This window comes from Lycium barbarum, chromosome 6, assembly GCF_019175385.1.
Source record: "Lycium barbarum isolate Lr01 chromosome 6, ASM1917538v2, whole genome shotgun sequence".
Classification (NCBI taxonomy): Eukaryota; Viridiplantae; Streptophyta; class Magnoliopsida; order Solanales; family Solanaceae; genus Lycium; species Lycium barbarum.
The window spans coordinates 31771853-31789290 of record NC_083342.1 but is presented as its reverse complement, the minus strand read 5'-3'; the positions used below and the strand labels follow the sequence as shown (position 1 = coordinate 31789290).

The 17438-nt window shown below is 36.8% G+C and overlaps 2 protein-coding genes across 11 annotated transcripts in view; one reads left to right on the top strand and one right to left on the bottom strand.

Annotated features, from left to right (window-relative positions):
• LOC132643700 (uncharacterized) overlaps positions 1-4064 on the top strand; it is an 85098-nt gene extending 81034 nt beyond the window's left edge. For all 8 annotated transcript variants that reach the window (XM_060360226.1, XM_060360225.1, XM_060360224.1 and 5 more), the window contains 5 exons: positions 882-986; positions 1052-1162; positions 1238-1342; positions 2978-3047; positions 3200-4064. In XM_060360226.1, coding sequence (XP_060216209.1) covers positions 882-986; positions 1052-1162; positions 1238-1342; positions 2978-3047; positions 3200-3906 — 1098 coding nt within the window. In that variant the 3' untranslated portion in view covers positions 3907-4064. The remainder of the gene's footprint in view (positions 1-881; positions 987-1051; positions 1163-1237; positions 1343-2977; positions 3048-3199) is intronic.
• A 1474-nt stretch (positions 4065-5538) lies between these two features.
• LOC132643699 (DEAD-box ATP-dependent RNA helicase 50) lies at positions 5539-15740 on the bottom strand. 3 transcript variants are annotated; one of them, XM_060360221.1, is made up of 10 exons: positions 15297-15739; positions 13648-14186; positions 12855-13049; positions 11459-11646; positions 9816-10029; positions 7297-7428; positions 7023-7198; positions 6701-6885; positions 6242-6375; positions 5539-5840 (listed from the first exon to the last, which is right to left on the bottom strand). In XM_060360221.1, exons 1-9 carry the CDS (start codon positions 15595-15597, stop codon positions 6263-6265), a joined length of 2043 nt encoding a protein of 680 aa, XP_060216204.1. In that variant the 5' UTR covers positions 15598-15739; the 3' UTR covers positions 5539-5840; positions 6242-6262. The 3 variants fall into 3 exon arrangements, 2 of the variants coding, with proteins under 2 accessions (XP_060216204.1, XP_060216205.1); XR_009583711.1 differs by lacking the exon at positions 6701-6885 and having other exon boundaries at positions 15297-15740; XM_060360222.1 differs by lacking the exons at positions 5539-5840; positions 6242-6375 and having other exon boundaries at positions 6444-6885.
• Between the last annotated feature and the right edge of the window lie 1698 nt (positions 15741-17438).

Genomic DNA, 17438 nt, shown 5'->3' with positions numbered 1-17438 from the left:
GGGAGAAGGGCTTATCTTATGCATTAGATGTAAATTTTGAATTGGTTGGACCAACTATGCTATGAACTTTGTGGATAAACTAATAGATTGACAGTCCAACTTTTAATTTTCTGTCAAGGGACCACCTCGGTTATATACTGTGTTTTGATTGTCGTGTTGCACACTTTTGTACATGTACTCCTATGATGTTTTACTCAAGAAGATTGTATGTTACCTCACTGTTGGTGCCCATTTTTTCATCTTCATCTGCTGTAACACCATGCGGCTTTCAGCTAATATCTGGCTTTCTTTAGGCATTCCAGACCCCTCACATCATAGTATCTTTCTCATTATCAACTATCCTATATGCCTTTGGCTATAACTCTAAAATCTCTATGTAATAAGTCTCTACGAGAAAGAAATTCATAAGCTTGAAGAAACGAGACAAGAAGCCTTGGATGATGCAGGGATTAGAGTCTTGTGGGAAAACCTAGATATCTTACTATCACTAGACCTGACATTACTAATGCCCCTGAGCTTCAATCCATTTCTCCGAATATCTAAAAACAGAAGTACTTCTCCAGCTTAATATAGTATGGAGTTGTACTTGCTTTTAAACCGCGGAAATAACAAATTGCTGTAATGGTGTCATACTTCCTGTGATGATTCATGAGTAAGCTTCCCGATTATGTGTTTTTTGGCACTCGGAGCTATTAAGATGAACTAACTTTGTTAGTTTCCGTGTAAGTATCTATTTGCTTATGTTGGTAAATGATTTGAAGAGCCAAGCTTTATTTTATTACCTTCAGTCTGGTAGTTCTTCATTTATTAACTGGACGATTTGTTTCTTGCAATGGTCTTCTTAGTGGTCATGGACAGTGAAATATGGTTATTTGCTGCAGGTATTTGGTTCTGCAGGAGTTATCGGCAATCCTATGGGGTTTGCTAGGAGCATGGGTCTTGGCCTTAAAGATTTCTTGTCAGCTCCTGTACAAAGTGTTTTCCAGGTACCTTCTGCATTATCTACTCTTTCATCCTTCCCACTAGATGTAAAACCCGGTTCTTTCTGCAGACTCGTGCAGGGTTTATTAAAGGCGTGGCACAAGGGACCTCTAGTCTTTTGAGTAATACCGTCTATGCCTTAAGTGATGCTGCCACCCAATTCAGCAAAGCTGCGCATAAGGTACTTTTGCATCTAGCAACATTTTCAAACTCTGTATGTTATCTGAACCGCATGTTAATTCATTTCATCTTGTAGGGTATCGTGGCATTTACTTTTGATGATCAGGCTGTCAGAAATATGGAAAGGCACCAGAAGGGAATTTCATCCCATAGCAAAGGGGTGATAAATGAATTTTTAGAGGTATATTATTTTCAGTTCTTAGCTCCCATGGGCATAGCAGCCTGTTTCGCTTCCTCTTTTATTCCTTTGACTCTTCATTCCTTTAGAATACTATAGCTTCTTGAAAGTCTCACGGTATCTCATGTGTGTCAAGACGTCACCGCTAAAGAAGGATTACCGTGTATTTAGAGTAAATGTCTTGTTATTTTGATTCATCTCTTTTTTCACAATGCATACCTATGAAAGGGTTGAAAGAAGACTTGCAGGGTAGCAGGAGAGGTATTTGTCAAAAGGGGGAAATGAAGTGTTAATCAAGAACACCCTGTCGAGCATTCCCACTTACTTTATGTCTTTGTTACAAGCACCAGCTAGCGTGATTGGAGAAATGGAGGTTACAAAGAAATTTTCTTTGGGACTCGGCCAATGGATCAAGAAAATTTCACTTAGTGTGTTGGAAATTGTTACGAGCCCAATGAAGTTTGGGGAGTCTCGGGGTTAAAGATCTTCGGGTGTTTAATAGGGCTTTGCTAGGAAAGCGGCTTTGAGATATGGAATTGAGGAGCATGCACTATGGAGAGAGGTGATAGCGGAAAAAATGGGGATATGTAAGAGGGGTGGAGAGTTAGAAAATTACTACTCCTTTTGGGCGCGGCCTTTGGAGAAATATCTTGAAGGGGTGGGAGGAATTTAGTGGAAATATAACTTTCAAGGTAGGTATAAGGTTAGTTTTTAGGGGCACAAGTGGTGCGGGGTTAACACCTTGAGAGCCTCATATCGAAACATTCGTAGTATTTCATGCCAAAGGGAGATGACAGTCCAACAATTCGGAAGATACAAGAAGGAAATGCTCTCTGGAATCTTCAATTTATGAGAACTCCTCAAGATTGGGAGATGCAGGAATTGCAAAACTTGCTTGAGACACTCTACAAGCAAACTCCATCCTTAGAAATTTATGATTCTTGGGGATGTGAGTTAGGCAATGGTGGTTATTTCTCAGTAAAGTCTCATTACGCCAAGATGCTCACAAGAGATGAGACGGTTTTTCCCGCACAACACAGCTTGGATTGCTAGGGCACCAAGAAAGGTATGTTTCTTCGTACGCCTGGAGAGGAGCGATTTGACAACCGAGAATTTGAGGAAAAGGAGGATCACATATGTTAGTTGGTGATTTATGTGCAAAAACTTGGGAGAGGATGTGGATCACCTTCTAGGCTTCTGCTACATTGTCAGGCTGCTTCAAGGTTATGGTGGGTGATTCTGAGATGGTTTGGACTACTGTGAACTATGCCGGAGACGATAAACAACGATTTATTCAGGTGGCCTTTGAAAAGACAGAAGAGAAGGTGCAGGGCATGGGACATCTCTCCATTAGCTCTTATGTGAGTAGTATGGAGAGAGAAATAAAAGAGGTTTTGAGGGAATTGAACACGATTTTGTACATTTGAAGAATAGCAATTTTATCCTTTATGTAGTTTTGGTGCATTCATGAGATCCCTATTTGTACGGATGAATGTGTGTCCATGGTAGAGAGCCATCTAATTTTGTAGGTTCTCTCTTTTGGTTATACTACTTGTATACAGGAGCTTTCCCCTTTTATTAATGAAATGCTCCTTACGTGATCTAAGAAAACAATTGATACCTATTCTTGATTTGCAGGGTCTGACTGGTCTATTGCAGTCACCTATTAAAGGGGCAGAGAGACATGGCCTTCCAGGAGTTCTCTCAGGTATCAAGTTTATCCATGCTATTCTTCTGGTCACTATTGCATGAAAATTGAACCTCCTGGGAAGTGAATTCTACGAATTTAGACTACTGTTAGCTTCAAGCGCTCAATTGGAACATTTTGCATGGGTGTGGATAATATATATCTTCTTGCAGGCATAGCTCTTGGAGTGACAGGACTTGTGGCAAGACCAGCAGCCAGTATACTCGATATCACCGGCAAAACTGCACAAAGCATCAGAAATCGGAGCAAACTTCATAATCGGGGATCTCATCGCTTTAGGGTCCGATTGCCAAGGCATTTAAGTAGAGAACTTCCTATACGGCTTTACTCTTGGGAAGAAGCTATTGGAGTATCTGTACTTAGAGAGTCTGAAGACCATGTTAAGCTCAAAGACGAAATATTAGTAATGTGTAAAGCTCTTAGACATGAAGGGAAGTTTGTTGTCCTCACTGAGAGGCTTATATTAATTGTCTCCTGCTCCAGTATAGTAAAATACAGAATGCCAGAGTTTCAAGGAGTGCCTGCTAACCCAGAGTGGTTGGTAGAAACCGAAATTGGGATGGATAGTGTAATTCATGCTGATAACGACGACGATGAGGTGCATATTGTGGGAAGTAGCTCAGATGCATTGTTAAGGCAGAACCAAATTTCACATAAAAGAAGCTGGGGAACTAGGGGAAAGAGATGGAACAACAATCCTCGCAAATCGCTTCCGCTACTCCAGACCAATTTGGTTTTTGTATCGAAAGATGAGGCAGAGGACTTCCTGCAGGTGCTTCTATCTACAATTGACAAGGCAAAAGAGCGAGGTCGGAGCTCTGTGCATCTTCTTCATCAAAGTAATCTCAGGCAACTATAGAAAGATGTTAAGGATCCAAGTAATTTTCCTTCTGTACATTGTACATTATGTACATAATCTACTTTATCCATCTTCTGTTAATTTATGTTCATAACTGTTCAAATAGTGTAGGACTTCCATTCTTTAACAAAAAATCTTCCAAGTTTATTTGTCTCTTATACTCTATTCTTATACTAGTTACATGAGGTCCGTGCTAAGCCTCAGCCCAAACTTAAGATAGAAAAGTAGTATTATTTGTATATTTCTTACCGCATAATTAATAGACCAATGACACATTAAACATGTATGTTTATAAGGCTTCATAATCATAAAAATTCCTTAAGACTCATTTGGCCATAAAAATTATTCACTTTTTTTCGGAATAACTTTTCATTTTATTTGAAAATTAGTGTTTGGCCATGAAAATTACAAATCCAACTTGAAGTTGTACTTAAAATTGGAAAACGGCTTATAACTTGTTTTCCAATTAACTTTTCATTTTTGAAGTTATATTTAAATACATTCAGTGATGAACATTATTCTAAATATTCTTTGCAAAAAGCATAATCAAACACAACTTCATCTTCAACTCCAACTCCATAAATTCTAAATAAAGAGTGAAAAATATTTAGAGTCTATTGCAAAACGCCTACTTAGTCACCTAATTAGATAATTTTTAAATAAAAAGTTATTTGTGAGGAAGAAAGTTTGACAAGAGAATTATCAAATATCAAAGGGACATAAGCTACTCGATATTATGTAAAGTATCATAATTTAAATTATATAAAATAATTACCACTCGGGGAAAATCCTAAATTGAAAAATGTTGACATTTTTATGAATTTGTGAGCATAGAATTTCTATATTTATAGATGGAAATAGATTATTTTAGTACTTATTAATTTTTAATTTCACTCATGATATTTCCTGTGGCAAATGTTTATGATAGTTAAATGTGGTGATTTGAGCTTAATTTTAGACAAAATTAAGGAAAATAAATAAAATTTATTAAATGGCCCTCAAGAATTAATTTAGTTCTTCATATGTAGTTTATGTTTACACATGTTCATTTTCAGTTAAAATTGCAATTTATAGTAATTTTTTTAACCCTCTGTTTCAATTTGTTTGAACCTCTTTCTTAATTTGAAAACAAATTCACTTTATGAATGATTTACAGCCACACAAATTTTCAAAGCTTATTTTGAACCACAAGTTTCAAAAGCCTTCCCTCCTTTTTAAATGTCGTGTCCAGTCAAATGGACATATAAATTGAAACGGAGAGAGTATAATTTAATAATTAGCTTTTAATGTAAAATATTAATTTGATCTAATTCAATTTAGCTTCACAGTTTAGTTAGAAAAAGTCATATAAATTGAAAAGGAAGGAGAGTAACTATATTAATAAGATCTAATAAATGTTCCAGTTGGAAACGAAAATGTGGCTCCAAAGTTGTTGAAACTTTACCAATATATATGATGATGAATGATGAACAGGCTAATCTAATACTTCTCCAATTCATATAAGATGATGTTTTTAGCTCAGGCACTACCCCTAAAAGTATGAAATGTTTTTACTAAATTACCCTTAACTAAATTTAGGTAATAGCGTTTACCATATGATTGCTTTAAACAATAGAAAACGGCACAACAAACTAGCATTGATTCTCCATTAGATTTCAAATGGATTTGGAAAATCAGCGATCTTAACAAAGTTAAGTTCTTTTTTTGGATGGCCTCTCATAACAGGTTGCCTACTACACAGCTCCTCTCATTACCCGCCCTGCCTAGGTAGCCATGGAATTCTGGAAAAAATCTTAACTATGTACCTACACATTTTAATCCAAATCTTTACAAAAACAACCGGTCACACATGGATAAAACAGGAATATAATCTGAATATGTCCGTCCATGGCTTCTTGTTGTGGCAGGACCTCTTTCCGTTTGCAATCTGGCATCTGTGGATTAACAGGAATAATACGCTCTTTAAAAAAGGAGGTCCAAATTGTCTTACATTAGTAAAAAAAAAACAAAAGATAACTCAATTTGCTACAGAAAATGGAGACCACTGGATGAATGTACTTATAAACTCAACACAAATGGAGCACGTAAGAGCAACCCAAGTCCAGGAGGAATCGATGGAGGAATCAGAAACAAACAAGAACAAACATCTATGCTGAAATCACGGCATTAAAAACGGGTTTGGAAATTGCTACAAGAAGGAAATTAATCCCAATAAAAGCTGAAATGGATTGCAAAGAAATCATCAACATGCTGACACTAACAATCTTTATTCAAAAATTATTGAACATTGCAGGTTGCTGATAACTAAAGTGAGATGCCCAGAAAGAAAGCATACCTTAACAAGGTGGCAGATGATCTAGCCCAAGCATGGAAGCAACCTGGATGTTTTTGAGAACTTGATATTATATGATGAACCCCCTGGTTTTGCTTTGTCTTCATTTGAAAATGATTGTTCAGGTAACAGGTATCCTAGACAAATCAAGCTATGTAATCAATTGCTCTAGCATTAATAAAAATTAGTCCTTTTTCGACCCAAATAAAAAGGAAAGATCTAGAACAAGATTGATCATTGACAACAGAAAGGATGATCAGTTCTCCTCATTAGCGATCCAGGTATCTTGCAGATGACAGGAAATAGGTGTGTTCTATAAAGGGGAGGCACATAATAGCAGACGAGGAGGTGGTTTGCAAAAAGAGCCTTTTTGAGTTCTATCTTATTTTCCAGGCTCCATGCTCCCTTTTGCAAGATGCTAAGTCAATATTGATGGCACATCATGGATTGGATGGCCTTTACTGTTTCTTTCCATTATCCTCCGAGCAAGAGAAACTTGCTTCCCAACGGCAAATATGAATGCCTTTCCTTTTCCTCCAGCACCCCTGGCAGTTCTTCCAACACGACGTACATATTCACTAGGGTCACGAGGATAATCAAAGAGGACTACATGGTCTACACCTTCAAAGTCAATACCTCGGGATGCTCTGCAACATTATTTAGAAGTCATCAGTTCACATCTCTTGTCCCTTCTTCTTGTTGATTAGTGAGGAAATCACCTTAAGCGTGTCATCCAACTGACAAAAAAATAACTATCTGAAAAAAGGAATTTGCTACAGCATACCTGTCGGTGCACACCAAGAACAAAGAAATGTTCTCCTTCCTTGAGCTTCGAAACTCCTTCATGTTCGCAAGTCTGCTTTCTTGGTCTAGTGCAGCATGGAACGGTAAAATTTTTATGGAATATGCTTTCCTATCAAAGCGCTTTAATGCATTCTCAACTTTTCTGCAGCTATCAATCTGCATATGCATGCAGGATCTAATTTGGAATGAGAATTTTCATATGTGCGACCCAAGAGCAATAAACATACTTGCAGGAGGAACTAAATCTTTTTCACCTTGTTACAGAAGACAATTGTTTTTGGAACTGGGCTACTCTCCACCAGCTGAAGTAGGGCATTCTTCTTGTTGAGAAAAGCTGTGTCCGGGCTTTTTTCAGCTGTTTCATCTCCACTGCAATCTACAAGGACCTGGTAGTGCAAAAGAAAAGACAGCATCAGTTCCATAGTTATGAAGTCATGACATGACCTTATGCCCAGATTGGTGTTTTGATGTGTATCAATGGAAGAAGCTTCTCGCCATTTGAATAGAAGATAGTGAGGCTATCTCGGTAAAACGACGAAAGAGTTGAGTCACTATGACGCAAGAAGGACAAGACACAAAATAAGGACAGTAGTTTGTTAGATGAGTCTGACAACTAATGAACTAAATGATGTCTACTGAAGAGCGAAAGGCACTGACTGGATGGCAAAGCCTTTAGAGTGCCCCTGACCAGACGGAAGGAAATATATTTATAAATCTTGTCTAGCTACAGAGGAAGGAGAGAAGAGACTTTAAGTAACCATCAAACTAAACAAAGACTTCTAGGAGGAGTCCTATACATTCACGCTATCACATAATACGTCATTAAGCATGGCAGCCGTATGAAGCAGCTAAAATTGACTTATATTCTGGTTGTCAAATGATAAATAGTGCTTCAGCATAAAATAGACAGAAAGGGAAATCGCCCATTGTTGTTTGTGGCATATGTTAGACTAGTTCTCTTCAAGAAAAGCTACTATTTTTTCGGGCAGGTATCTATTACTTACAGTACCGCGACCTGCTCTCTAATTTCTGTAGTTTTCTTGTTTCCATTTGAACTTTTTGTAATTATGACATCCATAAATTTGTATCTAAAACAGTTTATCCGACACTACTTGTACACTTCCATATTGATATTCTTTTTCTCTTAGCATGGGGACAAAATTGTGAAAAATCAATATTACTAGGATATGGACTGAGAAACAATCAGCTCCATAGAATGTAGGTTGCAATAAGATTGTTACCATAGTATGAACAAAGAAAATGATATATTTTAATTGCCTAAACACAAATATCAGAAGGTATCAAAGACGAAGATAAGTATATGGGTAGGAGTGATGGTAAATCTAACTTATCAAAAAGCAAAAGGTATTAGAATTGTCTAAAATTTCTAACGCTTGACCATCATGGACTACACAGTCAAGTCTTATGCAAATCCAGTTAGGGAAGAGAAGTGTTGGCACTAGATATCTATTGATAACAAGGTATTTCAAGAAATGCAACGTATCCACTCAATAACTTGGATAATGAAAGTCAAAGTGCAAAGCATTCTTTTTCATCCACAACGAAGATAATCGTGAGAAGAACTACATGACAAACCATCCAACATCACTCATGTTTTGTTGATTCTTCCACATCGGTTGTGGATGGGTGTTTGGACTCCTTATATGGACTTGGGCAATCCTCCCCTCATGAGCTAGCTTTTGAGGTTGAGTTAGGCCCAAGCTCCATTTCTTTACATGCTATCAGAGTCAGACCCATCCCAATTCATTGTTTACCCAATGTTGGGCACCCATCTTCTATTGTCCACGCTCCAGATGTCCAGTCTTGGGCGTGCAGGGGTGTTGATTTTCCCACATCGGTTGTGCATGAGTGTTTGAACTCCTTATTTGGACTAGGGCAATCCTCCCCTCATGAGCTAGCTTTTGGGGTTGAGTTAGGCCCAAGACCCATTTCTTTACATGTTTAATTTTCTCTCTTTTTCCTTTTCTTTTTTTTTTTTTTTTGGTTATTGGCATAGGGTGCCAGAATACAAACCACCTAAATTTCCATTTCCAAGTAGTTACTTCCGTTTGTTTACTGCTGGGACCTCTGAGATTCAATCATAAACTACTCTGTCTCAGTTGTATGAAACACCTCCACCCCCCACCACCACCACTCCCTAAAGTAATAAAGTAAAGAAGGGCTCTTTGGGTCAAACTTTCTTCCTATCATACTGGACAAACAAAAAAAACAGAAATGGATACTTCTTTCATTCCAATATAGGAGTGTAACTAGAAAAAAAACCTATAGAAGAGAATCATTGGTTTATCATAAACTGTTCTTACGATGATGAAATGTTGATAAAATAATTGATCACATCAACAGACTTTTACTTGTCTCTTTTTCATACACAGGAATAACAGGGCTAGTGCTCTCTGTTAGCATATGAGGTTAATCATTTATATGGAAATCAATATCTCACTTGAATAAGGCAAGAGGAAGCCCTGGAAGTAAGCGTATTAAACATAATTTACTTTGACCAAGGCAATCAAACCAGAAATTACGATTAAACATATCCTACAGCTGAAACACGAACATTTATTTCAACTTTTCCTAGGAATCCAGAGGATCTCAATTTATAGCTGGAAATGTAAACCCTTTTAAAGGTGCTCTTATCAGCAAACATATACAAAATATTGGGGCGCAGCTTTGACAAGAGAATAAGGCAACAACCAGAAACTAATTTGCCTTTAAGCAAATTTGTACCGTTTTATAGGAGTAAAATAAGAAATACCTCTTCCAAGCCAGGGCTTGTACGGTGCATACCAGGACCAGTCACTAGTTCGCAATCAGGAAAACTTTCTACCAACTTGTTGTATATGTCCATGGGCAAAGTTGCAGTCACAAATAAATATTGTGTGGTGACAGGTGATGAATTAATTAAACATTGAAATGCAGTCTCAAAATCCTCATCATTAAAGAGGATGTCAACCTCATCCAGCACAGCACTGAACAAAGATAAACATGAAAACTATATAAGCAACTGATATATCATATTCTCAGTTTCTGGTAAAGAAGTATATCAATTTAGAAAAAGGACATGTAAAAGCACCTAAGTGTGTTGCTTAGAGGTTAATGAAGCTAGATTGAACCACGAGGCCAGGATGCAAATCCCACCAAAGGAAAAACACTAATAAGTGATTTCTTTCCATCTGTCTAACCTTTGGTAGACAGAGTTACCAAGTATTATTCAAAAAACACATGAAGATTAAGAAAGAGGGGCAGGTGCAATTTTTTTGGGGGGGGAATAAGTAAATTTAGTAAATTAAAGGGCATCTGCAATTAAAGGGCATCTGCAATTATTAAACATCATGTAGCAACCATATAGGTGGCAGCTTCTCCTCATCACCAAAACAGAAAAGGAAAAAGAAGAAGCGACAGATTCTTTAACTTCATTAATCTTTCTTCCACCATTACTTTTCTAGATAAAGGAACTTTTCACATCCCTGTGTATTCATTTTGATCTATCACATGTTATTCACTTTCTTACTTTATCTAGTGGCACATAGCATAACTATTGATGTGATCGACTGCACTCTTACCTTAGCATCTCCATTGCGATATGAAATTTTCATAACAGTTACTGAATTAACTAAAGGATAAGAAACTACTATTATGAAAGAAACACTCAAATATGATAGCCATTGGTGAATGGTGTTCTAAGTTGCTCGGACTCGGGTGCGGATATCCGATACGGGTACGGATCCAAGTGTCGGATTTGGCTAAATCTAAATTTTAAGATTCGAGGGTGCGGATCCAGGTATGGATACGGGTGCGGGAATTTGGCTAAGAAAATTCAAAATTATAAAAATAGTGCTATAAAGAACACGAACCCTTGAATTCTTGGTTTCTCTTTGTTTGGCCTGAATCATGAAGCAACGAATATAAGACAAAAGGACTATAATATTGAAGGTAAGCCATTTCCCATGTCTTAAATCTGTTTTATCTTTCATTTTGAGAAATCAAAATCTCAATTCTCCCCCCAAATTTGTCCATGGACTCCGGTCAAAGTATCCAAAGTTGGTTGACCGTATCCAAGACGTATCCCGCACCCGCACCCATCCGTCTCGAGACGGGTGCGGCATCAAAAACGAAGAGTCCGCGCAACTTAGGTGGTAATTGTACAGTTTTATTTGATTTTAGACTACTACTTTTAAGCCAAAGTTCATCAGACCTTGCATAATAAATAAGACAGTAAATATATCCACAATGTCAACATCTCTTCCTCCTGCTACCCCAGTAAAAGTGAGAATTGGACAATTGTATTAAACACCTTAAAATGCAAGAAACTGAAAAACAGCTTTAACAACTCAAGAAAATGTAATACTACTTGAGGCTAGTTAAAGAGTTTTGACTATTCAAGGAAAATGTTAATACCACTTGAGGTTAGTTAACTGCAAGTAACCCTCTTTGATAAGAAACATAAACCGACCAGGAGTTGCTATAAGAACGTCTAACTCCTGTCTTAGGTTCTCCAGTTGAGTTCTCTGGCGAAAACCGCCGGTAACAACCATCGAACGGAATGGAACACCAGATTTTGAAAATGAACGGCATGTATTTAAAACCTGTAAAAGTTGCAACAGCAGAGTAATTTTTATTTTATTTTTTGGTCATTTTGACAAGTGAAATACAGCTAAGCAATGAAAGGTCTTACATATTAAAAAACACAATTCAAATGTCAGCATAGTCGATGCAATAGATTGTATGATGAGGCTTTGAACTAGAAAAATAAGATTTAACTAATGAGTAATGAGGGAAAGTGAAAGAACAAGCATGTGAAACAAGCAACTCACCCTTGGAACTTGGAAGAGAGATTCAAAGAAACCAAAAAATGTCAAACTACAAACAGAAGATCCTTTCATCATGCAAAAAATCAGTAAGGCTAAGCCAAACAGGGTACAAGTTGGTTGAGATAAAACATCCTCCGAAATTCCTAGCTTCACATTTTAGGAAAAGAGGGACTCTGATGTCAAAATCATCAATTCTTGTTCAAAATTTAAATTCCAAGTATATAGATCTCTCAAGCAATTTGAACTGGCAGGAGAAAGTAATTGGGCGTGATAAAGCATGACGAATATTATAACCCTTCGCAATTTTGATAATCTCATGTGCTTTTTCCTCAAAAAAATAGACTTACAATCAATACATACTCTAAGTTTACAAAAATCATTGTCAAGAACTACTACTTTAGACCAGTAACTGGAGCCGAATGAGTAAAAGATTTAACTATAATGTTAAAGATTTAACTATAATAAGAATGAGAAGGAAGAGAAAGGTGAACAAATGACCTTGGTGTTTCCTTTAGAGAAGATAAAAGTATATCATGACACTGGTCTATTTGAATCTAAGGAAGGAATAGCACCTGTTTAGGTTTTTTACCTGTGGTTTTCATACATTTCAAGATTCAGATGCTAACAAAAAATAATTAGCCCATGTGTTATTACATAATAGCCATAATAGCAAATTGTACTCTTCCTGTACAGATGGTGGAAAAGCAGCAAATGTTTTATATTGAAGATACACCACGAAAATTATGAAAATATAGCATGGGACCCTTGGCTGGGAAATCAGTGCAAAATATATTCTATCGCAGTTCTCCACGTCTTTGATGATTTAGGTGAAGTTGGAGTATATAGCAGCCGTAATACTATCTGCTGGTAATTGACAATGCTTCTTTTTATCTCTTTTTTTTCTTTTTCTCAGTTTGGTTGGCGGAGGATTGGGGGGGATAAGTGGCAAATGTTCCATTAGTGAAAGAGGAAATTTGACAAACCTGAGAAGCCAATTCAGCTGTTGGTGCCAAAATTACAACGCTAGGACTTTGAGATGACGGTTTGCTAAGTCCTTGAAGTTCTTCTTGCCTAAGACGTTGAATAAGTGGTAGTAGATAAGCCAAAGTCTTTCCAGATCCACTTTGATCAGATATTATGCAGCTCTTTCCAGCAATGATGGGTCCAAATGTCATAGACTGCAAGTAGAAGAAACATCAACAGAGATTTCTCAAAAAAATACATGGGGGAGCCATCTAAAAACAAATGACAAATTGCCGAAACGAAAAAATAATTAAAGCTGGAATTGCTGGATCGTGTTTTGACGGAAATGAAGCTTCAGGAATCATTATATGAAATCAAGAATAGCTTGAAAACATGCAGAAGAAGTATTTTAAAAGCAGGCTATTCAAAGGCCACATACTAGTTCATTGAAGCAGAGGTAAAGATACCAAGATAGATATATTTGTGAGGCAGTAACCTGTAAACCTCTGTAGCACTTTCTTAGTGCTTTTGTTCATCCATAATACCTTACCATTATCAAAAATATATTGATAATGCAGTTCATACTATCATCTCCACGAGATTGATGGTATGTTAACCGCTATTATGCATCAGAACTGCAGCAAAGCAATGAGGTAGCCTGGAGCATTGACCATTCAATGCTAGAAATCTATGTTGCTCGACTCTCCAAAAATGTTGTCTAAGCCTCAAAAATGCACGACCTTTGGAGAATCTGATGCGCAGCATTTTTGAAGAGTCCAAGCAACATAGCTGGAAATAAAGTAAATTATTTACCTGAATATGTGAAGGGCGCACAAAATGCTGATTCTTTAAGGATTCAATCATATAGTCACTGCATCCCATATCCTGAAAGGATTTTCTACTAAAGAAATTGTTCCTATCATCAAAGTTTCGCCTTTCTCTAGAAATTTCTTCCCCATTAGGTCTGTAATGATTTGATCCCCCACCGCCCCATCCACGCAAGGAAGAAGCAGAAGCTTTTGATCCAGGATCAACTAATCTTGCAGATTTTGCATCAAAATCACAGCGATAGCCTTCATCTTCCATTCTGATTGCTTTTTGGATATTTTTTCTGGATTCTAGCTGTTGAACTTTGGCAAGACCTCGAGGAACACTAAGCGTTTGTTGCTCCTTTAACTGATCAGGTTCACTATATGAACTGATTGATGATTGGGAAGAGGTATCTCTAACATTTTGTTCGTCGTGATCAATAACATCACGCTCTTTGTTTTTTGTGTAGCTTTTTCTTACTAGATCTCTCATTCTTCGGAATTTCAGTCTGCCAAAGTTCCCTGCTGATCCCCCATTAGAAGCTGCAGAACCGTAACATAGAACTTCTCAAGGAAAACCATAGGAAAAAATTGCCAAACACATTCACATATTTATTACAGGATATATATATATATATATATAAGTTACAATCTTAAGAAAAGTGAATTCGGTACTTCACTCTATAGTAGGATAGGTAATTGGAGTAAACAAATAAACAGAAAAAGTTTGTTTTATATACTCTGAAAACAGCACCATACATTCCTTTCCTCTATACTGTACAGCCCATTTTGGAAATTATAAACCAAATACACTAAATACTTGTAAGCTTCAGATTCATGTAACATCATATACCAACAAAATTCTCCATCAGTAGAAAACAGACTGAAACGAATAAAAGAACCCATCTTTTTTTTTTTTCTTCTATCAATACCGGATAGCTCATCTTGGCTAGTATACAAAACATTTCACAAGAAAAAACCAATTCTGAGATCCAATTAGCATTATATACCCAAATAATTCTCCATTGATTTTATATTTTGACTTCTTTTCTATAAAATTAAAAAAAAAAAAAAAAAAAAAAAAAAAAAAAAAAAAACTTTCTTCTTCTAAGTTGAATAGTTCATTTTGGATAGCACAATTCAAAAGTTAGCACAACCTGATATCCAAGCTTGTGCTTCAATTAACATTTAGGGATTGTTTGGTCTGAAGACAAGTTATGCTGGGATTAGTTATCCTGGTATTATTTCCTATTGCCTGTTTGGCTTGTTGTATTAAAAATAACATGCATTGCACAATTTCTAAAAAGAAGTAAAAAGAAGTTATTTGTTTACGAAAACAGCCTCCACCTTATTTAGTAGAAAAAGGGTTTGAGGTACGTCATGGGTATTTTTGTCATCTTCACTGATTTATCCGGGATAACTAATCGTGATACTATTATTCCACCAACTTATCCTGGTACTATTTCTAATGCTGGTATAACTTATCCCGGGATTAAAAACCAAACAAAGGGATAAGGGATAAGGCAGTACAAATTATGCTTGTCCAGCATAGCAAAGGACCCCCTTAATACCTGCATTAGTAATAAAGTAAGATATCGCCTAAATATGTTAGTCCATTAAAGCAGGAAAAACAAAGATTGGAGGAGAGTAGACCTTGATTGGTGTGAGTTTGAGGTTTGTTGTTATTGGGAGACCAAGAGAGAACATCCTTGGAAGGGATAGAAGAGTCATCATCTTCAGCACCACCCCAAACAATGAATTTGTCTCCAGTTTCTTCGTCTATGAGCTGGTATGCCCCGGGTATATCCATAGGGACACGAGTGTAACCAGCTTTAGTCACCCTTTTGCAAGTACTACTTGCAATGTTTCTGTACTGAAGAATATTCCCAAATGAGTTGTCGAACTTGAAACGTGCCGGCGCTGGCAGCCCCACTAGTGCTGGTGCAGCAAGCATCGTGGGGGTCTATGCTGAATTTAGATAGGGGGACCTATTTGGGAGAATTGATATAAAGCTGCTAATTCCTTGGCAAATGTATAGCACAGCAATACGCCGGTTTGACAGGATGAATCTTCTTTTGTGTGGATAATAATTGGAACTTGATATTTAGCTATTATAAAAGGAAAAGCCGTTTATAGTTTAAATTTGTCCTCTTCGTTAAAGCGGTTTATAATTTAAATTTGTCCTCTTCATTAAAGTTTGGGATTAAATTTATTCTTCAGACTTATAGTTTAAATTTACCCTCCCCGTTAGTATACTTGATAAATTTGCCCTTATATGGATGGAAGTCTGACTTGGACTCCACAACACAAAAAGTTAGCCACGTTGGATCCACATAGGTTTCACGTAGTCTCCCAATCCCAATAAAAAAAGTGCCCCTGCAACATTTGTTTTGTCATAGTGAAGGCTTCTTCATGAACTCTTCAGAGCATTTCTGAACAGAGGAAAATATTTTTTCTCAGAATACATTCCTAAACGTATATCGAAAGTAAGATCAGAAAAGTTATGATCCTGCAAAATTGATAACAAGACAACAAAATAATTTTTTCCAGTTCAGCTTTGAAAATCCATTTTCAGTTCTCTTGAATAATTTTTGAGAGCTTCTGACAGGGAGACGACAACAATGAGTTAAGTTAGCTCCATTGAAGTTCACCTAAGATAGAAGAAAGTTTTGCTGGTCAGATAAATTCTATGTTTCTGGAGAGAACAACGAATCGTTGGTCATATTAAACATTTGTTGTTGCTGTTGTAGAATTTTTCTTACATGCCTCCTATTTTATGCATTACGTGTGTACTTCAATGCGATTAAAACTCCGGCTTTTCACATTACTACATGTGCCTTGTGTCAGCAATAGTCTAGATGAGTTAAGAGAATTGGGATTGGGAAACAAGTTAAAAAGAGAATTGGGTTTGGGAGTCTACTTGGAGCTTATGTGGATCCGTCGTGGCTAATTTTTTTGTGTTGTGGAGTCCAAGTCAGACTTCCATCCATGTAAGGGCAAATTTATCAAGTATCCTAATGGGGAGGGCAAATTTGATCCCAAACTTCGACGAAGAGTGCAAATTTGATCCCAAACTTTGACGGAGGGCAAATTTAAACGATAAGTCATACTTGGAGGGCAAATTTGATCCCAAATTTTGACGAAGAGGGTAAATTTGATCCCAAACTTTGACTGAGGGCAAATTTAAACTATAAACTATACTTGTAGGGTAAATTTGACCCTTTTCCCTATTATAAAAGTATCGAAAAGGCTCGTGAATACGCCTAACCTATTGAAAAAAACTCATAAATATGCTCTTCCACCTTTGAGTCTAAAATACCCTTTCATCCACCTTTTAGGTCTAAAAATTTAGCTCAAATATATCCCTTAAACTAACAGGTTAAATTTAACTCTTTTAAAAAGCCACATGATATTTTGTAATTAGTCACACGTTTTTACATTTTAATTTCATAAAACCCACCCAATTTTTAATAACATGAGCTTAAGGTGATTATGAAACCCTTACGAGATTAAGGAAAGTATTAGATAGCTTAAGGTGCATACTATAAGATTTCGAGTCATACGAATATGTGAAGTTTAGTTTGTTGAAGGAAGTGAAATGTAAGTCGTGTTCGGAAGGTTTCTGCTATAATTGAGCTAATATTTATTTAGAAATATCATGAGGGGCTGCTATAGGGCTTATTGTATGGTTAATGAAGTGTTATATAAGTGCCAAGAAGGTTCCACGGGATTGGACGTCAAACAAGTCGACGAGAATGAAATTCGGAAATTCCTAGTTGTACGGCCATTTGTACG

Bases quoted from the DNA above. Each gene is read 5' to 3' on its own strand.
- LOC132643699 (XM_060360221.1), bottom strand. From the start codon at position 15,597: ATGCTTGCTGCACCAGCACTAGTGGGGCTGCCAGCGCCGGCACGTTTC. The intron at 6,886-7,022 runs GTATGCTGTAGC...ATAATGTTGCAG, and splicing joins TTCTTGGTGTGCACCGACAG to AGCATCCCGAGGTATTGACT. The intron at 6,376-6,700 runs GTAAAGGCCATC...TGATTTGTCTAG, and splicing joins GAGGATAATGGAAAGAAACA to GATACCTGTTACCTGAACAA.